The sequence below is a fragment of the Lutra lutra genome, chromosome 4, assembly GCF_902655055.1.
Source record: "Lutra lutra chromosome 4, mLutLut1.2, whole genome shotgun sequence".
Taxonomy (NCBI): domain Eukaryota; kingdom Metazoa; phylum Chordata; class Mammalia; order Carnivora; family Mustelidae; genus Lutra; species Lutra lutra.
The window spans coordinates 121,880,573-121,900,253 of NC_062281.1; the positions used below are offsets into that span (position 1 = coordinate 121,880,573).

Consider the following 19,681-nt stretch of genomic DNA (forward strand, 5'->3'; position numbering starts at 1 on the left):
TTAAAACATGTTTTATTTCCTCCCATCATGTATTCTACCTTAGGAAATGTTCTATATTCATTTGAAGAGAATATGCATTTTGCCATTGTTGGGTGAAATCTTTCATAAGTATCAATCAGGACAGGTTAGTCAATAAAGTTCTTCAGGTTTTCTATATGCTGATTTTCCATCTGCTTCTCCTAGCAGTTATTGAGATAAAGGTATGGAAATTTCCATCTATAATTATCAATTTGTCTATTTCTCCTGGAAGTTCTGTCAGATTTTGCTTCCTCCATCTTGAAGCTCTGTTTTTGATACATATTTATGATTTTGATGTCCTCCTGATGAACAGACAGCTTCTCATGGTGAAAGGACCTTCTCTTTCTTCATGGTATTAATTGCTGTGAAATCTACTTTGTCTCATATTTATTTGGCCTCTCTGGCCTTTTCCTTGGTGTTCCAGGTTTTATCATCTGCTTCATTTCCTTTGTGGCAGTGTTAATGTCCTTAGTTTCTTTCAGCTTCCATAAGGGAGACAGCAGGGTAGGAGGAGAGTCAGGGAGTGAGGCTGAGAGAGGCAGCTGAGAGCTTGCTCTTGAACTCACTGCCCTGCAGTGATGAGAATGAGAAATGCTCATTCATAAGCCTTCTGCTACATGCAACTTACCCATAAGCCTAAAGTTCTCCATCTCTCATTCAAAATAGCACTGGAAGAATGGAGAGATAAGGAAGAAGATGGCCTGATAGTCTAGCCAGGAGGGGCCAGTTACTGGTTTCAGTTCTGCGGGAGTTCAGCTTCTCCACTTGAACTAGAGGGTGCTGGGAGGTGACAGCCTCCCATCGTATCACATAACCCTGGGCAGCAGCAAGTGGGATGGAATGAACACTGCATGGAGAGATACAGGTCTTCTTCTGGTCCTTTAAAAAGGTGCAAGGAGACAGTTTTCATCCATGACCTCAAGTCATCTCTCTGTAATGTATATTATGATAGACCACTTGTTCTCAACCTAGCTGTAGAGGAAGTACCAATAATTTTCTCTCCTGCCCTCATCTGATTTAATTAATCTAAAGAGTGCCCAAGTGGCAGTATTTTCTAAACAACCCACACCCCTGCCAGGTGACCATAATGTTTAGCCAGTTATAGGAAACACTAGGCAAAACCAGAATGGCTGTCTCCCAATGAAAAAGCCTGTATCTCAGTGCACTTAAAATATACTGATATCTAACTACATCCCTTGGACACATATGCTAGAATGGTGATGTGTGAGGTAAGTTTAAACTCACAGTTCTCAAGCAAAATCTTTTAAAGTGCTTCCATGCCCATATTCAAACAGATTTTCAAAAAGGGAGGTTCATTTCTCTGATGGCCTCTCAGATCAAGTACCACCCTCCCTTCAATAGATGGCTGTTTCTGGACATACAGAACAAAATAGTCTTCATCTAGGAGTTTACAGAAAATTATCATCAGAAAAGATTTTTTTTTAAATTTATATTTCCATTGTTTATACTTCTTAAAAAAAATTATACTTTTTTTACTAAGTTCAATTAGCCAACATATAGTCCACCATTCGTTTTTGATGTAGTGTTCAGTGATTTGTTAGTTGCGTATAGCTCCCAGTGCTCATCAGATCACATCCCCTCCTTATTGCCCATTATCCAGTTTCCCCCATTTCCCCACCCCCTCCCTACTTCAGTCTCAAATTGTTTCCCAGAGTCTAGAGTCTCTCATGGTTTGTCTCCCTCTCTGATTTCTTCCCATTCAGTTTTCCCTCCCTTCCTCTATGGTCCTCTGCACTATCCCTTATATTCTACATATTAGTGAAACTGGTATGGTAATTGTTTTTTCTCTGATTGACTTATTTCACTTAGCTTAATACCCTCCAGTTCCATCCATGTTGATGCAAATAGTAGGTATTCATCCTTTCTGATGGCCAAGTAATATTCCATGCCAGAAGATATAAACCACATCTTCTTTATCCATTCATCTATTGAAGGATATCTCAGCTTCCATGGTTTGGCTATTGTGAACATTGCTGCTATGAACTTTGGGGTGCATGTGCCCCTTCTTTTCACTACATGTGTATCTTTGGGTAAATATCCAGTAGTGCAATTGTTGGGTCATAGGGTAGCTCTATTTTTAATGTCTTAAGGAACTTCCATACTGTTTTCCAGAGTGGCTGTATCAGCTTGCATTCCTACCAACAATTCCTTTCTCCACGTCCTTTCCAACATTTGTTGTGCCCTCTCTTGTTAATTTTGGCCATTCTAACTGGTGTAAGATGGTATCTCATTGTGGTTTTGAATTGCACTTCCCTGATAAGTGATGTGGAGCATTTTTTCATGTGTTTGTTGGCCATTTGTATGTCTTCTTTGAAGAAGTGTCTGTTCATGTCTTCTGCCCATTTCTCAACTGGATTATTTGTTTTTTTTTGGGTGTTGACTTTGAGAAGTTCTTTTTAGATCTTGGGTATCAGCCCTTTATCTGCTATGTCACTTGCAAATATTTTCTCCCATTTTATAGATTGCCTTTTAGTTTTGTTGATTGTTTCCTTCGCTGTGCAGAAGCTTTTTATCCTGATGAAGTCCAAATAGTTCATTTTTGCTTTTGCTTCTTTTGTCTTTAGAGACATGTCTTGAAAGAAGTTGCTGTGACCAAGAAGAGGTTACTGCCTATGTATGGTGTAAGCAAATGGTCCAGTTTCATTCTTCTGAATGTAACTCTACAGTTTTCCCAGCAACATTTATTGAAGAAACTGTGTTTTTTCCATTGGCTATTCTTTCCTACTTTGTCAAAGATTAGTTGACCATAGAGTTGAGGGTCCATTTCTGGGCTCTCTCTTCTGTTTCATTGATCTATGTGTTTGCTTTTGTGCCAGTACAATACTGTCTTGATGATTACAGCTTTGTAACAGAGCTTGAAGTCAGGCATTGCAATGCCCCCAGCTTGGTTTTCTTTTTCAACATGATTCAGGTTTTTTCTGGTTCCATACAAATTTTAGGGTTGTTTGTTCCAGCTCTGTGAAAAACATCAATGGTATTTTGGCAGGGATTGCACTGAATGTGTAGATTGCTCTGGGAAACACAGACATTTTAACAATGTTTATTCTTCTAAACCAGGAGCATGGAATGCTTTTCCATCTCTTTGTGTCTTCCTCCATTCTTTCGTAAGTGTTCTGTAGTTTCCAGAGTACAGATCCTTTACCTCTTTGGTTAGGTGATTTCTAGGCATCTTGGGAGTTTTGGTGCAATCATAACTGGGAGGGATTCCCTAATTTCTCTTTCTTCAGACACATTGTTAATGTATACAAATGCAACTGATTTCTGTGCATTGATTTGGCATCCTTCCACATTGCTGAATCACTGTGTGAGTTCTAGCAATTTTGGGATGGAGTCTTTTGGGTTTTCTTTTCTTTCTTTTTAATTATTTATTTATTTGACAGAGAGAAAGAGAGAGAAAGAATAAGCAGGGGGAACAGCAGAGGGAGAGAGAGAAGTGAGCCCACTATTAAGCAAGGATCCTGCTGTGGGGCTGGATCCTAGGACCCCAGGATCATGACCTGAGGCAAAGGCAGATGCTTAACTGACAGAGCCGACCCAGGCACCCCACTGGATTTTCCACATAAAGTATCATACCATCTGCAAAGAGAGAAAGTTTGACTTCTTTGTCAATTTGAATGCCTTTTATTTCCTTTTGTTGTCTGATTGCTGAGGCCAGGACTTCTAGTACTTATGCTGAACAACAGTGGTGAGAGTGGGCATCCCTGTCATGTTCCTGACCTTAAGGGGGAAGTTCTCAATTTTCCCCCACTGAGAATGATATTTGCTGTGGGCTTTTCATAGATAGCTTTTATGACATTGAGGCATGTTCCCTCTATCCCTCTACTCTGAAGAGTTTCAATCAAGAAAGGGTGTTGTATTTTGTCAAATGCTTTTTCTGCATCTATTGAGAGAATCATATGATTCTTGTCTTTTATTAACTGCTCTATTACATTGATTGATTTGCTAATGTTGAACCACCCTTGCATTCCAGGAATAAATGCCACCTGGTCATGCTGAATAATCCTTTTAATGTACTGTTGGATCCTATTGGCTAGTATCTTGGTGAGTATTTTTGTGTCCACCTTCATCAGGGATATTGGTCTGTAATTCTTTTTGATGGGGTCTTTGTTTGGTTTTGGGATCAAGGTAATGCTGGCCTCACTGAAGGAGTTTGGAAGTTTTCCTTCCATTTCTATTTTTTGAAACCACTTCAGTAGAAGAGGTATTATTTCTTCTTTAAATGTTTGGTAGAATTCCTCTGGGAAGCCATCTGGCCCTGGACTCTAGTTTTTTGGGAGGTTTTGATTTCCACTTTAATTTCCTTGCTGGTTGTTTGTTCAGATGTTCTACCTCTTCCTGTTTCAATCTTGGAACTTTGTAAGTTTCCAGGAATGCATCCATTTCTTCTAGATTGCCTAATTTGCTGGCATATAGTTGTTCATAAAATGTTCTAACAATTACCTGTATTTCCTTGGTATTGGTTTTGATCTCTCCCCTTTCATTCATGATTTTATTAATTTGCATCCTTTCTCTTTTCTTTTTGATGAGTCTGGCAAGAGATTTGTCGATCTTATTAATCCTTTCAAAGAATCAGCTTCTAGTTTCCTTGATCTATTCTACTGTTCTTCTGGTTTCTATTTTATTGATTTCTGCTCTAATCTTTATTATTTCTCTTGTCCTGCTTGGCTTAGGCTTTATTTGCTGTTCTTTCTCCTGTTCCTTTAGGTGTAAGATCAGCTTGTGTATTGGGGATTTTTCCAATTTTTTAAGATTAGCTTGGACTGCTATGTACTTCCTCTTAGGACTGACTTTGCAGTATTCATAAGTTTTGAATTGACATGTTTTCATTTTCATTAGTTTGCAAGAATTGTTTAAGTTCTTCTTTAGTTTCCTAGTTGACCCATTCATTGTTTAGCAGGATATTCTTTAATCTCCAAGTGTTTGAGTTCCTTCTATATTTCCTCTTATTGTGGTCTGAAAATATGCAGGGAATGTTCTCAATCTTTTGGTATCAGTTGAGACCTAATTTGTGACCCCGTATGTGATCTATTCTGGAGAAAGTTTCATTGGCATTCAATAAAAATGAGTATTCTGTTGTTTTAGGATGGAATGTTCCATATATATCTATGAAGTCCATCTGGTCTAGTGTGTCATTCAAAGTTTTTGTTTCTTTGTTAATCTTTTGCTTAGATAATCTGTCTACTGTTGTGAATGGGGGTGTTGGAAGTCCCCTACTATTAATGTATTATTATCAATGGTTTCTTTACTTTGGATATTAATTGGTTTATGTAATTGGCTCCTCCCACATTGGGGGCATAGATATTTACAATTGTTAGATCTTCTTGGTAAGAAGTGGATAGACCCACTGAGTATTATACAGTGTCCCTCTACATTTTTTACCACAGTCTTGGGTTTAAAATCTAATTTGTCTGATATGAGGATTGCTACCTCAGCTTTCTTTTGAGGTCCACTAGCATGAACAATGGTTCTCTATCCCTTCAACTTCAATCTGGAAACATCTTTCAGTTCAAAATGAGTCTCCTGTAGACTCTATTACTTATACTTAATGAGCCTTGAGGGAATCCTCCATAGGTCTCTATGTAGAAATGAATTGAATCCTTACATAATTGACTTCTATCAGTTAAAAATAACACCTCAGTCAAAACTGAGTTTTGATCATGGTCATTTTTCCTATAGAAACATCTGACTCACCAGTGGTACTTACATGTATAAATTCTGGCCGTAAGAGTCTAGGTTGTTTTTTAATATTTTTTAAAAGATTTTTAAAAATCTTTTTTAAGAGCACAAGCAGAGGGAGTGGCAGAGGGAGAGGGAGAAGCAGGTTCCCCACTGAGCAGGGTACCTGACATAATCTGGGTTGGTCTTTAACAATCACCTCAGGTGATTCTCTTGTACATAAAATTTTGAAAACTACTTCTGAAGAGGCTTGAACTTCCCTACTTTTTTTTATTGGAAGTTAAATGTCCCATGGTCCATTCAGAACTTTGACACCATAGGCCAGGTTTTTAATTTCAAAAATGGCCAATGCCTAATGTTGGTTCCAAGAGCTTCCCTGGATGACTTCCCACATGCCACATCAACTCCAATGTACATGGCAGAAGCCAAAGTCCATGCTTTTGGGGAAAAAAAAACCCCAATAATAATAAATAAGCCCTGTTGCTCTTTAAGGAAAGAAGAAGGAGCTGAGGCTGCTGGGGCCTTTCCCACATAAGCCTGTGTTCCATGAAGCAACTTCCCAGCAGCAGCATGGCGTAGCTCTAGGTGAGGGTCTCACCTTTTGTCACCGGTGCTTCAGTGTACTCTATTCTCCATTCCAGGGCTGTCAATTTCTCATTCAGTGTTGCAAGTCTTGAACGACAAGATATATCGAATGAGCTGAGAAAGTCTGTGATTTTCTTGATGCTGCTGGTGAAGACCTCAATGTATTCTTGGTTCGCCTAGTCCTAGTGAATCTTCCGCTGCACCAGATCCTCTTGACCTGCCATGGCTGCCGCCTGAAGATGAACCTCATATTTTACTTTTATGTAACATTATTTTCCAAAGCCTGGAGAATATAACATAGAGAAATTGAATATAACAGTGTTTTCAACATATCATTGTTCTACTCTAACAAAAAATTTGTGTCCTATGTGTTTTTGTAATTTAAAGTTTAAAGAATGCATTTAAATACATTACCTAAGGGGGCACCTGGGTGGCTCAGTGGGTTAAAGAAAGCCTCTGCCTTCGGCTCAGGTCATGATCCCAGGGTCCTGGGATCGAGCTCCACATTGGGCTCTCTGCTCAGCGGGGAGCCTGCTTCCTCCTCTCTCTCTGCCTGCCTCTGCCTACTTGTGATTTCTCTCTGTCAAATAAATAAAAATAAATAAATAAATAAATAAATAATAAATACATTACCTAAGAGACCAATTTGTTCATTGTGATTACCATAGTTTATTCTTCATCTAATGTTACAGATAAACTTGGCTGGCCCCTCATAGTTGGCTGAGCATATGAGAGAAGGGTCCTGTGCCTCTTGGAAAAAGGAGTATAAAGTAAATTTTGTCATATTTGCACTTATTACTCAAGTTGAGCTCTTACCTGTGGAAAAGAGCCCCAGGCAGAAAATTAGAATATGCAAGAATGTGAAAACATCAAAGGCTACATGTTTTAAATAACATCCCTTTGGTATATGCTGCTGTGTTAGAAGATTCTAACAGAGCCAAAATTAAATGAGGCTTCCAGGGTATTAAGTACAAATTCTTTTTTTAAAAAGATTTTATTTATTTATTTTAGAGAGAGAGCATGTAAACAGAGAGGGGCAGGTGAGAGAAAGAGAACTTCAAGCAGACTGTGCTGAGCACAGAGCCCTACATTGGGCTCTATCCCATGATCCTGAGATTATGACCTGAGCTGAAATCAAGAGTTGAATGCTTAAACAACTGAGCCATTCTGGTGCCTCTCAAGTAGAAATTCTAATCAATCATATCTAATGTAAGCAGAAAATGGGTTGCTTTACCAAGGTCATTGCCAGGTAGCAGGAATCTTAAAACCATCAAGGGCTGACATAGACACATGCTGGTGTAAAGCTAGTAGATAAGCACAGACATAGGAATGCTGCAGTTATTTCCAAATGAGGAGAATCTGCCTGAATCAGCACACAGCATAGGGAGAATTCTCTTATTTTCCTACCTGGAAGTGTTTCTATCAGATTTCTATATCAGTTTAGAAGTTCCCATTTTTTCTTTTAACATATGGGTGAAAATTAATGTCATTCAGACCATGAGCTCTCTCCCAGCAGAATAATTGTGGCTAGAAAACCTCACAAAAATTGTCCTCTAACCTTACATAACACCCAAGTATTACATTCATATTTGGTAAATATCAGGAAGGTTGTGGTATCCTTCCTGTTTTCTAGACTAAATCAAGCATCCTCTTGCAAGTATCCTCTTGTGATCTAGAGGATCACAAGAAAGTACTTTTAAAAGAAAAATACAATTTTATAAATTGTTGATATAAAATCTTATTCATGAAAGGATGAGGTTGTTTAACAGTTCAACTTTTACTAGCCAATCTCCTTACTTTTAAATCCAAGTTAACAGACTTATATCTAACAATAGCTAGAATTCTAAGTATGCCTCTGGGGTCCACATTTGGAAATAAAGCAACAGAATACACTCAAAAATAGAATCAAATGCATATGGGAATGCAGTCTACGTTAACCTCCTTCATTATGGTTAGTCAATGTTAAACACTATTTAGACTCCTATCACCAAGCAAAATTGAATCTGTTTCTGAATTTCATATAAAATAACTTCATGTACTCTTTTCTGAATAACTTCTTTACTTAACAATCCATTTGTGACAGTTATTCTTTTTAATTTTTATTTATTTATTTTTTTGAGGAGAGAGAGCATGAGCAGGACAGAGGGGCAGAGGGAAAGAGAATCTCAAGCAGGCCCCACACCCAGCGTGGAGTCTGACTCAGGGCTCCATCTCACAGCCCTAAAATCATGACCAGAGCCAAAATCAAGGGTCAGATGCTTAACCGACAGAGCCACCCAGGTGACCCTGTGACCAGTAATTCTTTCCTGGCCAGCAGGAGTTTATTCTTTCATTGCACTACAAAGTGTTTCTCAGCCTTGGTACTCTTGATTTGGGGCTGGATTATTGTGGGAGCTGCACTTGATTATAAGAAGTTTAGCAACAACCTTGTCCTCTAATCCCCTGAGGCCAGTAGTACCTGTTCTACTAACCAATCCAGCTTTGACAATCAAATATGGCTCCATTAGCTTCTTGGCCTTTTGGCTAAGATCAAGTGCAAACATGGCTCCAGACATTTTGAAAAATCACCACTGGTGCAAAAATCACCACAGTTGGGTACTACTGAACTGGAATAAATAAAACTATCTCCATTTAATCACATTCTACTCTCATAATAGGTATTCCAGGGTCTAAGCAGCCATAAGGGCTGGGTGAAAGCATGGAAGGAGGGGCCACTTGACAAAAGAAAAGAGGTCTTCTTTGCTTCAAAATGTGTTTAAATTAACTCTCTAGGGAGAAGACAACAGTAACAAGAGCCAACTTACCAACTCATAACATAAGTCCTCCCAGTCTCTGTTTTTTTGTTGATTTATCAATGGGTAAGAATTTTTACCAAATTTTATCAATTTTTTTAACATTTTGATGTGAAACATTTTAATATTTATATATTTTAATATTTAATAACCTTACCCATTAATTTATCAATGGGTAAGAATTTTTACCAAATTTTATCAATTTTTTAAACATTTTGATGTGAAGCATTTTAGTATTTAAATATTTTAATATTTAATAACCTTAAAATATTGTCAAATGTCAAAGATTCTTGTAATCCTTTTCATTTTCTTACTCAGGATAATATTAAGTAATTGAACTCAGAATGAAATCCAAAACTTTCATTTCACTGGAAATATATACCAAATCTAAGTAAAGCCTCTAAACTTACCACTTCTGGTATAAGGTATTTATCTCATAAAGATAAGATTAATTAATCTTTGGATTAATGACCTATCCATTGTAAAGAAAACATGGTAAGATGATGATGATGGCAATGTAAAGGATGAAAAGAAGGTCAACACTAGATAGGTTAGTAACACAAGCTCACATTCATCAAGTCGTTTATGAGCATTATGGGATGGATTTCCCATAGCTTGTCTCATGAGATCAAAAAACCAAGATGCTAGGAATCAAACTCAAACATAGTCCTTACTAACATCAAAGCAGACACTTCTAAACATGATTACATCTAATCATTCAATAAATACATATTAACTGCTATACAGTGTGGAAAGGATCAAGGATTTTAGCTTAGCAAAACAACATAGGTCCCTATGCTCATGGAGTTTTTTATTTAGAAATAAAACATTAACCAAACTGTTATACCAACAAATGAGACTTCGAACATCTGACAAGCATTGTAAAAAAGTAGTACAGGGTACAAAGAGTAAATGTAGAAGGAGCCCCAATTTAGATTAATCAGTTCAGCGATCCTTCCCTGAGGAAGTAAAAGTATGATGAATTTGTAAGAGCACAACTAGGAAATATGTGAGAGAAGTGAGTTTCAGGCAGAGGACTGTGCCTATTTGCTTACTGGGGAAAAGAGACTGTATTTACCTGAATGACAATCCACGTGGCGAAGGAGAGATAGCAAGCATGACTTCAGAGAACAGCAGGCAGGAGCTAGATTGTGTAGGATCTTATAAGCCTTGTATGGAAACTGAACTTTCTCCTAACTGCAAATAGAAGCTTTTAAGATTTTGTGCAGAAAAGTGACATGACTTAATTGGTAGTTTTTTAAAAATCGTGGAATCTTGCATCGAAAACTAGTGATATGCTGGACGGTGATTAACATAATAATAAAAAATCCACTGTGATGACTGAATGGAGAATGAATTGGATGAGGCACAATGATGATTCCCAGCACATCAGCAGCCCTGACAATAGATCAGCTCGCAGCTTCCTAAAATGACCAGGTAGTGTGTACATAGATTTAAAACCCCAAGGGCTACCCATATTCTTGCTGCTGACAAACAATACACTTTTTCCTTCCCAACTGCACATAATTTCCAGTCATTATTGTTTCTTGGGTATTTTTTTTTAATTTGTAACTACAGTTCAGTAGTGTTAACTATATACACATTATTATGTTACAGATCTCCAGAACTTTTTATTCTGAAATACTGAAACTATACCCATTAAAAAACTTAACATTTTCCCCTCCCCCAAACCCCTGGGAACCACCATTCTACCTTCTCTTCCTGAATTTAACAAGTCATTGTTTTTTTTTTAATGTTTATTATTGAAGTATAATTGATAGTATGGTTTTTTTTCCTCCCAAATTCAAACATTTGAAATTTTATTTTTGTTAGCTTGGTACTTTTTTATTTAAGAGAACTTTGTTCTATACCTTTCCCGTTTCTTCCCCCAAAACAAGCTAAACTTTTCCCACCCTCTCTTTTCTCATCCACATACTTCTACTACATATGCCTGTATTCAGACCTAGACATAGCATGCTTATTTGGCTCTGTTTCAAGTGAGAACAACATAAAATCCCCAAGGGGTTAGACAGAAAGCTAACACAATGGAAGGCATCTGCTTGTTGCTATTACTGGGAGCTGCACCCAAACTCTGCCCCTGTTATCAACCTCTGCTCCACAGACTTTCCTGTCTGTTGCAATCCCTTCTATCTTTTGAACCAGATAGTCACATGTTTTACAATAAACTCACATAAAGATTTCAAGACAGAATAACAATCTCTGAGGTCATTCAAGTTCACGTGAAACAAACAGTGCTTCCTGGAATTGTAATTCAGATCGTAACTGAAAACAATGAAGACCTACTTTCATAACAGGCTCAATTTCAGGAAATTGGTTGCTTTTTCATCAGGGAAAAATACACACATGATTTTTAAATCTCTTGTATAGAATCTTACAGGCCTTGTATGGAGACTGAACTTTCTTCTAACTGCAATCAGAAGCTTTTAAGATCTTGTACAGAAAAGTGACATGACTTAATTGGTCTTAGCAGACTGCATCAGGGTGTTCAAGGACAACTAAGCCACTGTCCCTAAGGGGACACCTGTCACCTCTGTCTCGAGAGAAGGTGCAGAGACACCTCCTTCCACTGCACCCTCCACCCCCGTGTTTCATGAACTAGAAAAACGTGATGGCATGTGTAGCTACTACTTGTTTCAAAGTGTCATCAAAGCTCCAGAGCCCTCATTTCAACTCCATGCCTCTGTCTACCTGTGGAACATTGTGCCCCAGGGTTTCCTAAGGGTGTTGGTGCCCCATTTATAAAACTCATAGTTTATATATGGTCTCCTCCTCTCTCACAGCAGAATAACTATTGGGATAACATGATTATTGTCTAAAACAAAGGTTATTTTTCTAACAGGTTATTATTCTTGACATAGAAGAAAATGCATATGTTTATAAAAATACGTTGAAGTGCTTCCTGGAACAAAGGAGGAAACTACCAGGTTGCAAGTCTCAGCAGAAAGCTAAATAATGAAAAGGGACTGCTAACTTGCCTTACTAGACCATTTTGTTTTCTCCTAAATCAGATCCTGGACAGAGAAAAGAAAACAGAAAAGGTAGAGGAGAGAGAGAGGACCCACAGGGTCAAAAGTGTTTGGGCTTCTGAGGACTGGAAGACTTGTCATTCTCCCCAAAACTGATAGGTAAAGACGGTTGCAAAAATATCCCTGAATTAGGGGAGCTTGCAGGGGGACTCAGGAACAGGAGAATACCGAGATCAACCCCACCCAAGATTTCTTGATGGAGTCAAGAAACCAGAGAGCAATCCAAAGACTGGCAGATCAGACTCTACAACACAGTACAGAGAAGAAGCTGAGTCTGAAAGGTTAAGAAGGCCAGGAAGGCAGAGGGAGGCTCCCTTTAGGAGGGAGGGAGCTGTGTGTAATGAGAGGCAGAGAAATGAGCCCTTGCACCTGGGAAATTACAAGGGGAAGACTAATCCCCATAATGTATTGCTTTAAAAACTAGAGGGGCTAAATTCTGTGAGTTTGTAAAACCAGTGGGCCTGGAGCCTGGAGTTTTAAAAGTCAGCTAACTCAGCTCAGAAGGAGTCTGGAGGGGGAACTAATAACCAGGTTGCTGCAGCCCTAAAAGAAACAGCGGCCTCTGCAGGGAAGCAACCTAAGATCAGCAATTTACACAACCCTACTGCAAAGGGGAAACAGATCTGTTCTAATTTTAGAACGTGTTGGGGGGCTTCTCAGAAAATGAAGGAGCCCGCAGATGCCATTTTCCTCCCCTGTCTTCGAGCTTAAACACAGCCATTTGCCAGAGGCAGGGCTGCACCAACACCTTGAACCTCCACCCAGCGCTCAGGGCAAATTCTGTTAAAGCGGCATCCCTGCCCAGCTGCTGCATGCTCAGCTGCCCCCACCTACAGTGCCCAACCATGTACCCCATCCACTGTTGCAGACTATGTCCAAACTTGCACAGCTGCCACACCACCCCCAGCTGGGGGGTGGGCAGCCATGGTTGTGTGCTGCACCCAAACTCCTTCTGGGACCCTGGCAGGCAGTCCCCAGCCAAGGCAGTGCTTCTGGGAATCCAGCACTGGACTAGACACCCAATGCAAATTTTGCTAACACCATTGCCACAAAATATATAAAGAACTTATAAAACTCAACATCCAAAAAAAAAACTAATCCAATTTAAAAAGACGTGAACAGAACATTTCTCCAAAGAAGACATTCGATGGACAACAGACACATGAAAAGATGTTCATCATCACTGACCATCAGGAAGATAAAAATCAAAACTACAATGAGGAGGAAGGAGTCAAGATGGCGGAGAAGTAGCAGGCTGAGACTACTTCAGGTAGCGGGAGATCAGCTAGATAGCTTATCAAACCATTGCAAATACCTACAAATCCAACAGGAGATCGAAGAGAAGAAGAACAGCAATTCTAGAAACAGAAAATCAACCACTTTCTGAAAGGTAGGACTAGCGGAGAGGTGAATCCAAAGTGACAGGAAGATAGACCACGGGGGGAGGGGCTGGCTCCCGGCAAGTGGCGGAGCAACGGAGCACAAAATCAGGACTTTTAATACTCTGTTTCGCTGAGGGACATCGCTCCAGAGGCTTAACCAGGATGAAGCCCACGCAGGGTCAGCGTGGCCTCAGGTCCCGCAGGGTCACAGAAGGATCGAGGGTGTCTGAGTGTCGCAGAGCTTACAGGTATTAGAACAGGGAAGCCGGCTACAGAGACAGAGCCGAGGAGTAAGCTCTAAACTCGGGGTTACCTTGAACTGGTCGCAGGCTCGGTCAGCTCGGAGTGCAGCCGGAGGCAGGGTGACGGGAGTAATTGGGCGCTGTTCTCTGAGGGTGCACTGAGGAGTGGGGCCCCGGACTCTGGGCTCCTCCGGGCCGGAGACCGGGAGGCCGCCATCTTCATTCCTGCCCTCCGGAACTCTACAGAAAGCGCTCAGGAAACAAAACTCCCGAAAGCAAACCCGAGCAGATTACTCAGACTGGCCCCTGGTAAGGGCGGTGCAACTCTGCCTGGGGCAAAGACACTTGAGAATCACTACAACAGGCCCGTCCCCCAGAAGTTCAACAAGAAACCCAGCCAGGACGAAGTTCATCTACCAAGGAGTGCAGTTTCAATACCAAGGAGAGCAGCGGAATTCCAGAGGAGGAGAAAGCAAAGCACGGAACTCATGGCTTTCTCCCCATGATTCCTTAGCCTTGCAGTTAATTTAATATTTTTTCTTTTTCAATTTTTTTTCCTCTTCTTCTGCTAAATTTTTTTAACTTTTACCCTTTTCTTTTTAACTTTTTTAACTAGTTTATCTAATATATATATATATATATTTTTCCTTTTTATATTTTTTCTTTATTGGTTTTTCTTATTTTAATTGTTTCTTTTTTTTTCTTTCTGAACCTTTTTATCCTCTCCCCCCCCCCCCCCCTCACAATTTGGGATCTCTTCTGATTTGGCTAAAGCATATTTTCCTGGGGTTGTTGCAACCCTTTTAGTATTTTACTTGCTCCTTCATATACTCTTATCTGGACAAAATGACAAGGCAGAAAAATTCACCACAAAAAAAAAGAACAAGAGGCAGTACCAAAGGCTAGGGACCTAATCAATACGGACATTGGTAATATGTCAGATCTAGAGTTCAGAATGATGATTCCCAAGGTTCTAGCCGGGCTCGAAAAAGGCATGGAAGATATTAGAGAAACCCTCTCAGGAGATATAAAAGCCCTTTCTGGAGAAATAAAAGAACTAAAATCTAACCAAGTTGAAATCAAAAAAGCTATTAATGAGGTGCAATAAAAAATGGAGGCTCTCACTGCTAGGATAAATGAGGCAGAAGAAAGAATTAGCGATATAGAAGACCAAATGACAGAGAATAAAGAAGCTGAGCAAAAGAGAGACAAACAGCTACTGGACCATGAGGGGAGAATTCGAGAGATAAGTGACACCATAAGACAAAACAACATTAGAATAATTGGGATTCCAGAAGAAGAGAGAGGGAGCAGAAGGTATATTGGAGAGAATTATTGGAGAGAATTTCCCTAATATGGCAAAGGGAACAAGCATCAAAATCCAGGAGGTTCAGAGAACCCCCCTCAAAATCAATAAGAATAGGTCCACACCCCATCACCTAATAGTAAAATTTACAAGTCTTAGGGAGAAAGAGAAAATCCTGAAAGCAGCCTGGGAAAAGAAGTCTGTAACATACAATGGTAAAAATATTAGATTGGCAGCAGACTTATCCACAGACACCTGGCAGGCCAGAAAGAGCTGGCATGATATATTCAGAGCACTAAACAAGAAAAACATGAAGCCAAGAATACTATATCCAGCTAGGCTATCATTGAAAATAGAAGGAGAGATTAAAAGCTTCCAAGACAAACAAAAACTGAAAGAATTTGCAAACACCAAACCAGCTCTACAGGAAATAATGAAAGGCATCCTCTAAGCAAAGAGAGACCCTAAAAGTAGTAGATCAGAAAGGAACAGAAACAATATACAATAACAGTCACCTTACAGGCAATACAATGGCACTAAATTGATATCTCTCAATAGTTACCCTGAATGTTAATGGGCTAAATGCCCCAATCAAAAGACACAGGGTATCAGAATGAATAAAAAAACAAAACCCATCTATATGCTGCCTACAAGAAACTCATCTTAAACCCGAAGACACCTCCAGGTTTAAAGTGAGGGGGTGGAAAAGAATTTACCATGCTAATGGACATCAGAAGAAAGCAGGAGTGGCAATCCTTATATCAGATCAATTAGATTTTAAGCCAAAGAGTATAATAAGAGATGAGGAAGGACACTATATCATACTCAAAGGATCAGTCCAACAAGAAGATCTAACAATTTTAAATATCTATGCCCCTAACATGGGAGCAGCCAACTATATAAACCAATTAATAACAAAATCAAAGAAACATATCGACAATAATACAATAATAGTAGGGGATCTTAACACTCCCCTCACTGAAATGGACAGATCATCCAAGCAAAAGATCAACAAGGAAATAAAGGCCTTAAACAACACACTGGACCAGGTGGACATCACAGATATATTCAGAACATTTCATCCCAAAGCAACAGAATACACATTCTTCTCTAGTGCACATGGAACATTCTCCAGAATAGATCACAACCTCGGTCCTAAATCAGGTCTCAACTGGTATCAAAAGATTGGGATCATTCCTTGCATATTTTCAGACCACAATGCTCTGAAGCTAGAGCTCAATCACAAGAGGAAATTTGGAAAGAACCCAAATACATGGAGACTAAACAGCCTCCTTCTAAAGAATGAATGGGTCAACCAGGAAATTAAAGAAGAATTGAAAAAATTCATGGAAACAAATGATAATGAAAACACAACGGTTCAAAATCTGTGGGACACAACAAAGGCAGTCCTGAGAGGAAAATATATAGTGTTACAAGTTTTTCTCAAGAAACAAGAAAGGTCTCAGGTACACAACCTAACCCTACACCTAAAGGAGCTGGAGAAAGAACAAGAAAGAAACCCTAAACCCAGCAGGAGAAGAGAAATCATAAAGATCAGAGCAGAAATCAATGAAATAGAAACCAAAAAACAATAGAGCAAATCAACAAAACTAGGAGCTGGTTCTTTGAAAGAATTAATAAGATTGATAACCCCCTGGCAAGACTTATCAAAAAGAAAAGAGAAAGGACACAAATCAATAAAATCATGAATGAAAGAGGAGAGATCACAACTAACACCAAAGAAATACAGACAATTATAAGAACATACTACGAGCAACTCTACGCCAATAAATTTGACAATCTGGAAGAAATGGATGCATTCCTAGAGACATATAAACTACCACAACTGAACCAGGAAGAAATAGAAAGCCCGAACAGACCCATAACCAGTAAGGAGATTGAAACAGTCATCAAAAATCTCCAAACAAACAAAAGCCCAGGGCCAGATGGCTTCCCGGGGGAATTCTACCAAACATTTAAAGAAGAACTAATTCCTATTCTCCTGAAACTGTTCCAAAAAATAGAGATGGAAGGAAAACTTCCAAACTCATTTTATGAGGCCAGCATCACCTTGATCCCAAAACCAGACAAGGATCCCATCAAAAAAGAGAACTACAGACCAATATCCTTGATGAACACAGATGCAAAAATTCTCACCAAAATACTAGCCAATAGAATTCAACAGTACATTAAAAGGATTATTCACCACGACCAAGTGGGATTTATTCCAGGGCCGCAAGGTTGGTTCAACATCTGCAAATCAATCAATGTGATACAACACATTAATAAAAGAAAGAACAAGAACCATATGATACTCTCCATAGATTTTGAAAAAGCATTTGACAAAGTACAGCATCCCTTCCTGATCAAAACTCTTCAAAGTGTAGGGATAGAGGGCACATACCTCAATATTATCAAAGCCATCTATGAAAAACCCACCGCAAATATTCTCAATGGGAGAAAAACTGAAAGCTTTTCCACTAAGGTCAGGAACACGGCAGGGATGTCCGTTATCACCACTGCTATTCAACATAGTACTAGAAGTCCTAGCCTCAGCAATCAGACAACAATAGGAAATTAAAGGCATCCAAATTGGTAAAGAAGAAGTCAAACTATTACTCTTCGCAGATGATATGATACTATATGTGGAAAACCCAAAAGACTCCACTCCAAAACTGCTAGAACTTGTACAGGAATTCAGTAAAGTGTCAGGATATAAAATCAATGCACAGAAATCAGTTGCATTTCTCTACACCAACGACAAGACAGAAGAAAGAGAAATTAAGGAGTCAATCCCATTTACAATTGCACCCAAAGCTATAAGATACCTAGGAATAAACCTAACCAAAGAGACTAAGAATCTATACACAGAAAACTATAAAGTACTCATGAAAGAAATTGAGGAAGACACAAAGAAATGGAAAAATGTTCCATGCTCCTGGATTGGAAGAATAAATATTGTGAAAATGTCTATGCTACCTAAAGCAATCTACACATTTAATGCAATTCCTATCAAAGTACCATCCATTCTTTTTCAAAGAAATGGAACAAATAATCCTAAAATTTATATGGAACCAGAAAAGACCTCGAATAGCCAAAGGAATAATGAAAAAGAAAGCCAAAGTTGGTGGCATCACAATTCCGGACTTCAAGCTCTATTACAAAGCTGTCATCATCAAGACAGTATGGTACTGGCACAAAAACAGACACATAGATCAATGGAACAGAATAGAGAGCCCAGAAATAGACCCTCCACTCTATGGTCAACTCATCTTCGACAAAGCAGGAAAGAATGTCCAATGGAAAAAAGACAGCTTCTTCAATAAATGGTGTTGGGAAAATTGGACAGCCACATGCAGAAAAATGAAATTGGATCATTTCCTTACACCACACACGAAAATAGACTCAAAATGGATGAAGGATCTCAATGTGAGAAAGGAATCCATCAAAATCCTTGAGGAGAACACAGGCAGCAACCTCTTCGACCTCAGCCATAGCAACATCTTCCTAGGAACATCGCCAAAGGCAAGGGAAGCAAGGGCAAAAATGAACTATTGGGATTTTATCAAGATCAAAAGCTTTTGCACAGCAAAGGAAACAGTCAACAAAACCAAAAGACAACTGACAGAATGGGAGAAGATATTTGCAAATGACATATCAGATAAAGGGCTAGTGTCCAAAATCTATAAAGAACTTAGCAAACTCAACACCCAAAGAACAAATAATCCAATCAAGAAATGGGCAGAGGACATGAACAGACATTTCTGCAAAGAAGACATCCAGATGGCCAACAGACACATGAAAAAGTGCTCCATATCACTCGGCATCAGGGAAATACAAATCAAAACCACCATGAGATATCACCTCACACCAGTCAGAATGGCTAAAATTAACAAGTCAGGAAATGACAGATGCTGGCGAGGATGTGGAGAAAGGGGAACCCTCCTACACTGCACTGTTGGTGGGAATGCAAGCTGGTGCAACCACTCTGGAAAACAGCATGGAGGTTCCTCAAAATGTTGAAAATAGAACTACCCTATGATCCAGCAATTGCACTGCTGGGTATTTACCCTAAAGATACAAACGTAGAGATCCGAATGGGCACATGCACCCGAATGTTTATAGCACCAATGTCTACAATAGCCAAACTATGGAAAGAGCCTAGATGTCCATCAACAGACGAATGGATAAAGAAGATGTGGTATATATACACAATGGAATACTATGCAGCCATCAAAAGAAATCTTGCCATTTGCGACAACATGGATGGAACTGGAGGGTATGATGCTTAGCGAAATAAGTCAATCGGAGAAAGACAACTATCATATGATCTCCCTGATATGAGGGAGAGGAGATGCAACATGGGGGGTTAAGGGGGTAGGAGAAGAGTATATGAAACAAGATGGGATTGGGAGGGAGACAAACCATAAGTGACTCTCAATCTCACAAAACAAACTGAGGGTTGATGAGGGGAGGGTGGTTGGGAGGGGGGGTGGGGTTATGGACATTGGGGAGGGTATGTGCTATGGTGAGTGCTGTGAAGTGTGTAAACCTGGAGATTCACAGACCTGTACCCCTGGGGATAAAAATATATTATATGTGTATAAAAAAT

At 39.3% G+C, this 19,681-nt stretch overlaps 1 protein-coding gene across 1 annotated transcript; it reads right to left on the reverse strand.

Annotated features, from left to right (window-relative positions):
* Window positions 1-6,068: 6,068 nt before the first annotated feature.
* On the reverse strand, window positions 6,069-6,563 carry LOC125096712 (probable protein BRICK1). Its single transcript, XM_047723553.1, is given in 2 exon segments — window positions 6,069-6,152; window positions 6,253-6,563. A coding segment is annotated over 1 exon segment (228 nt). The 5' UTR covers window positions 6,525-6,563; the 3' UTR covers window positions 6,069-6,152; window positions 6,253-6,296.
* Between the last annotated feature and the right edge of the window lie 13,118 nt (window positions 6,564-19,681).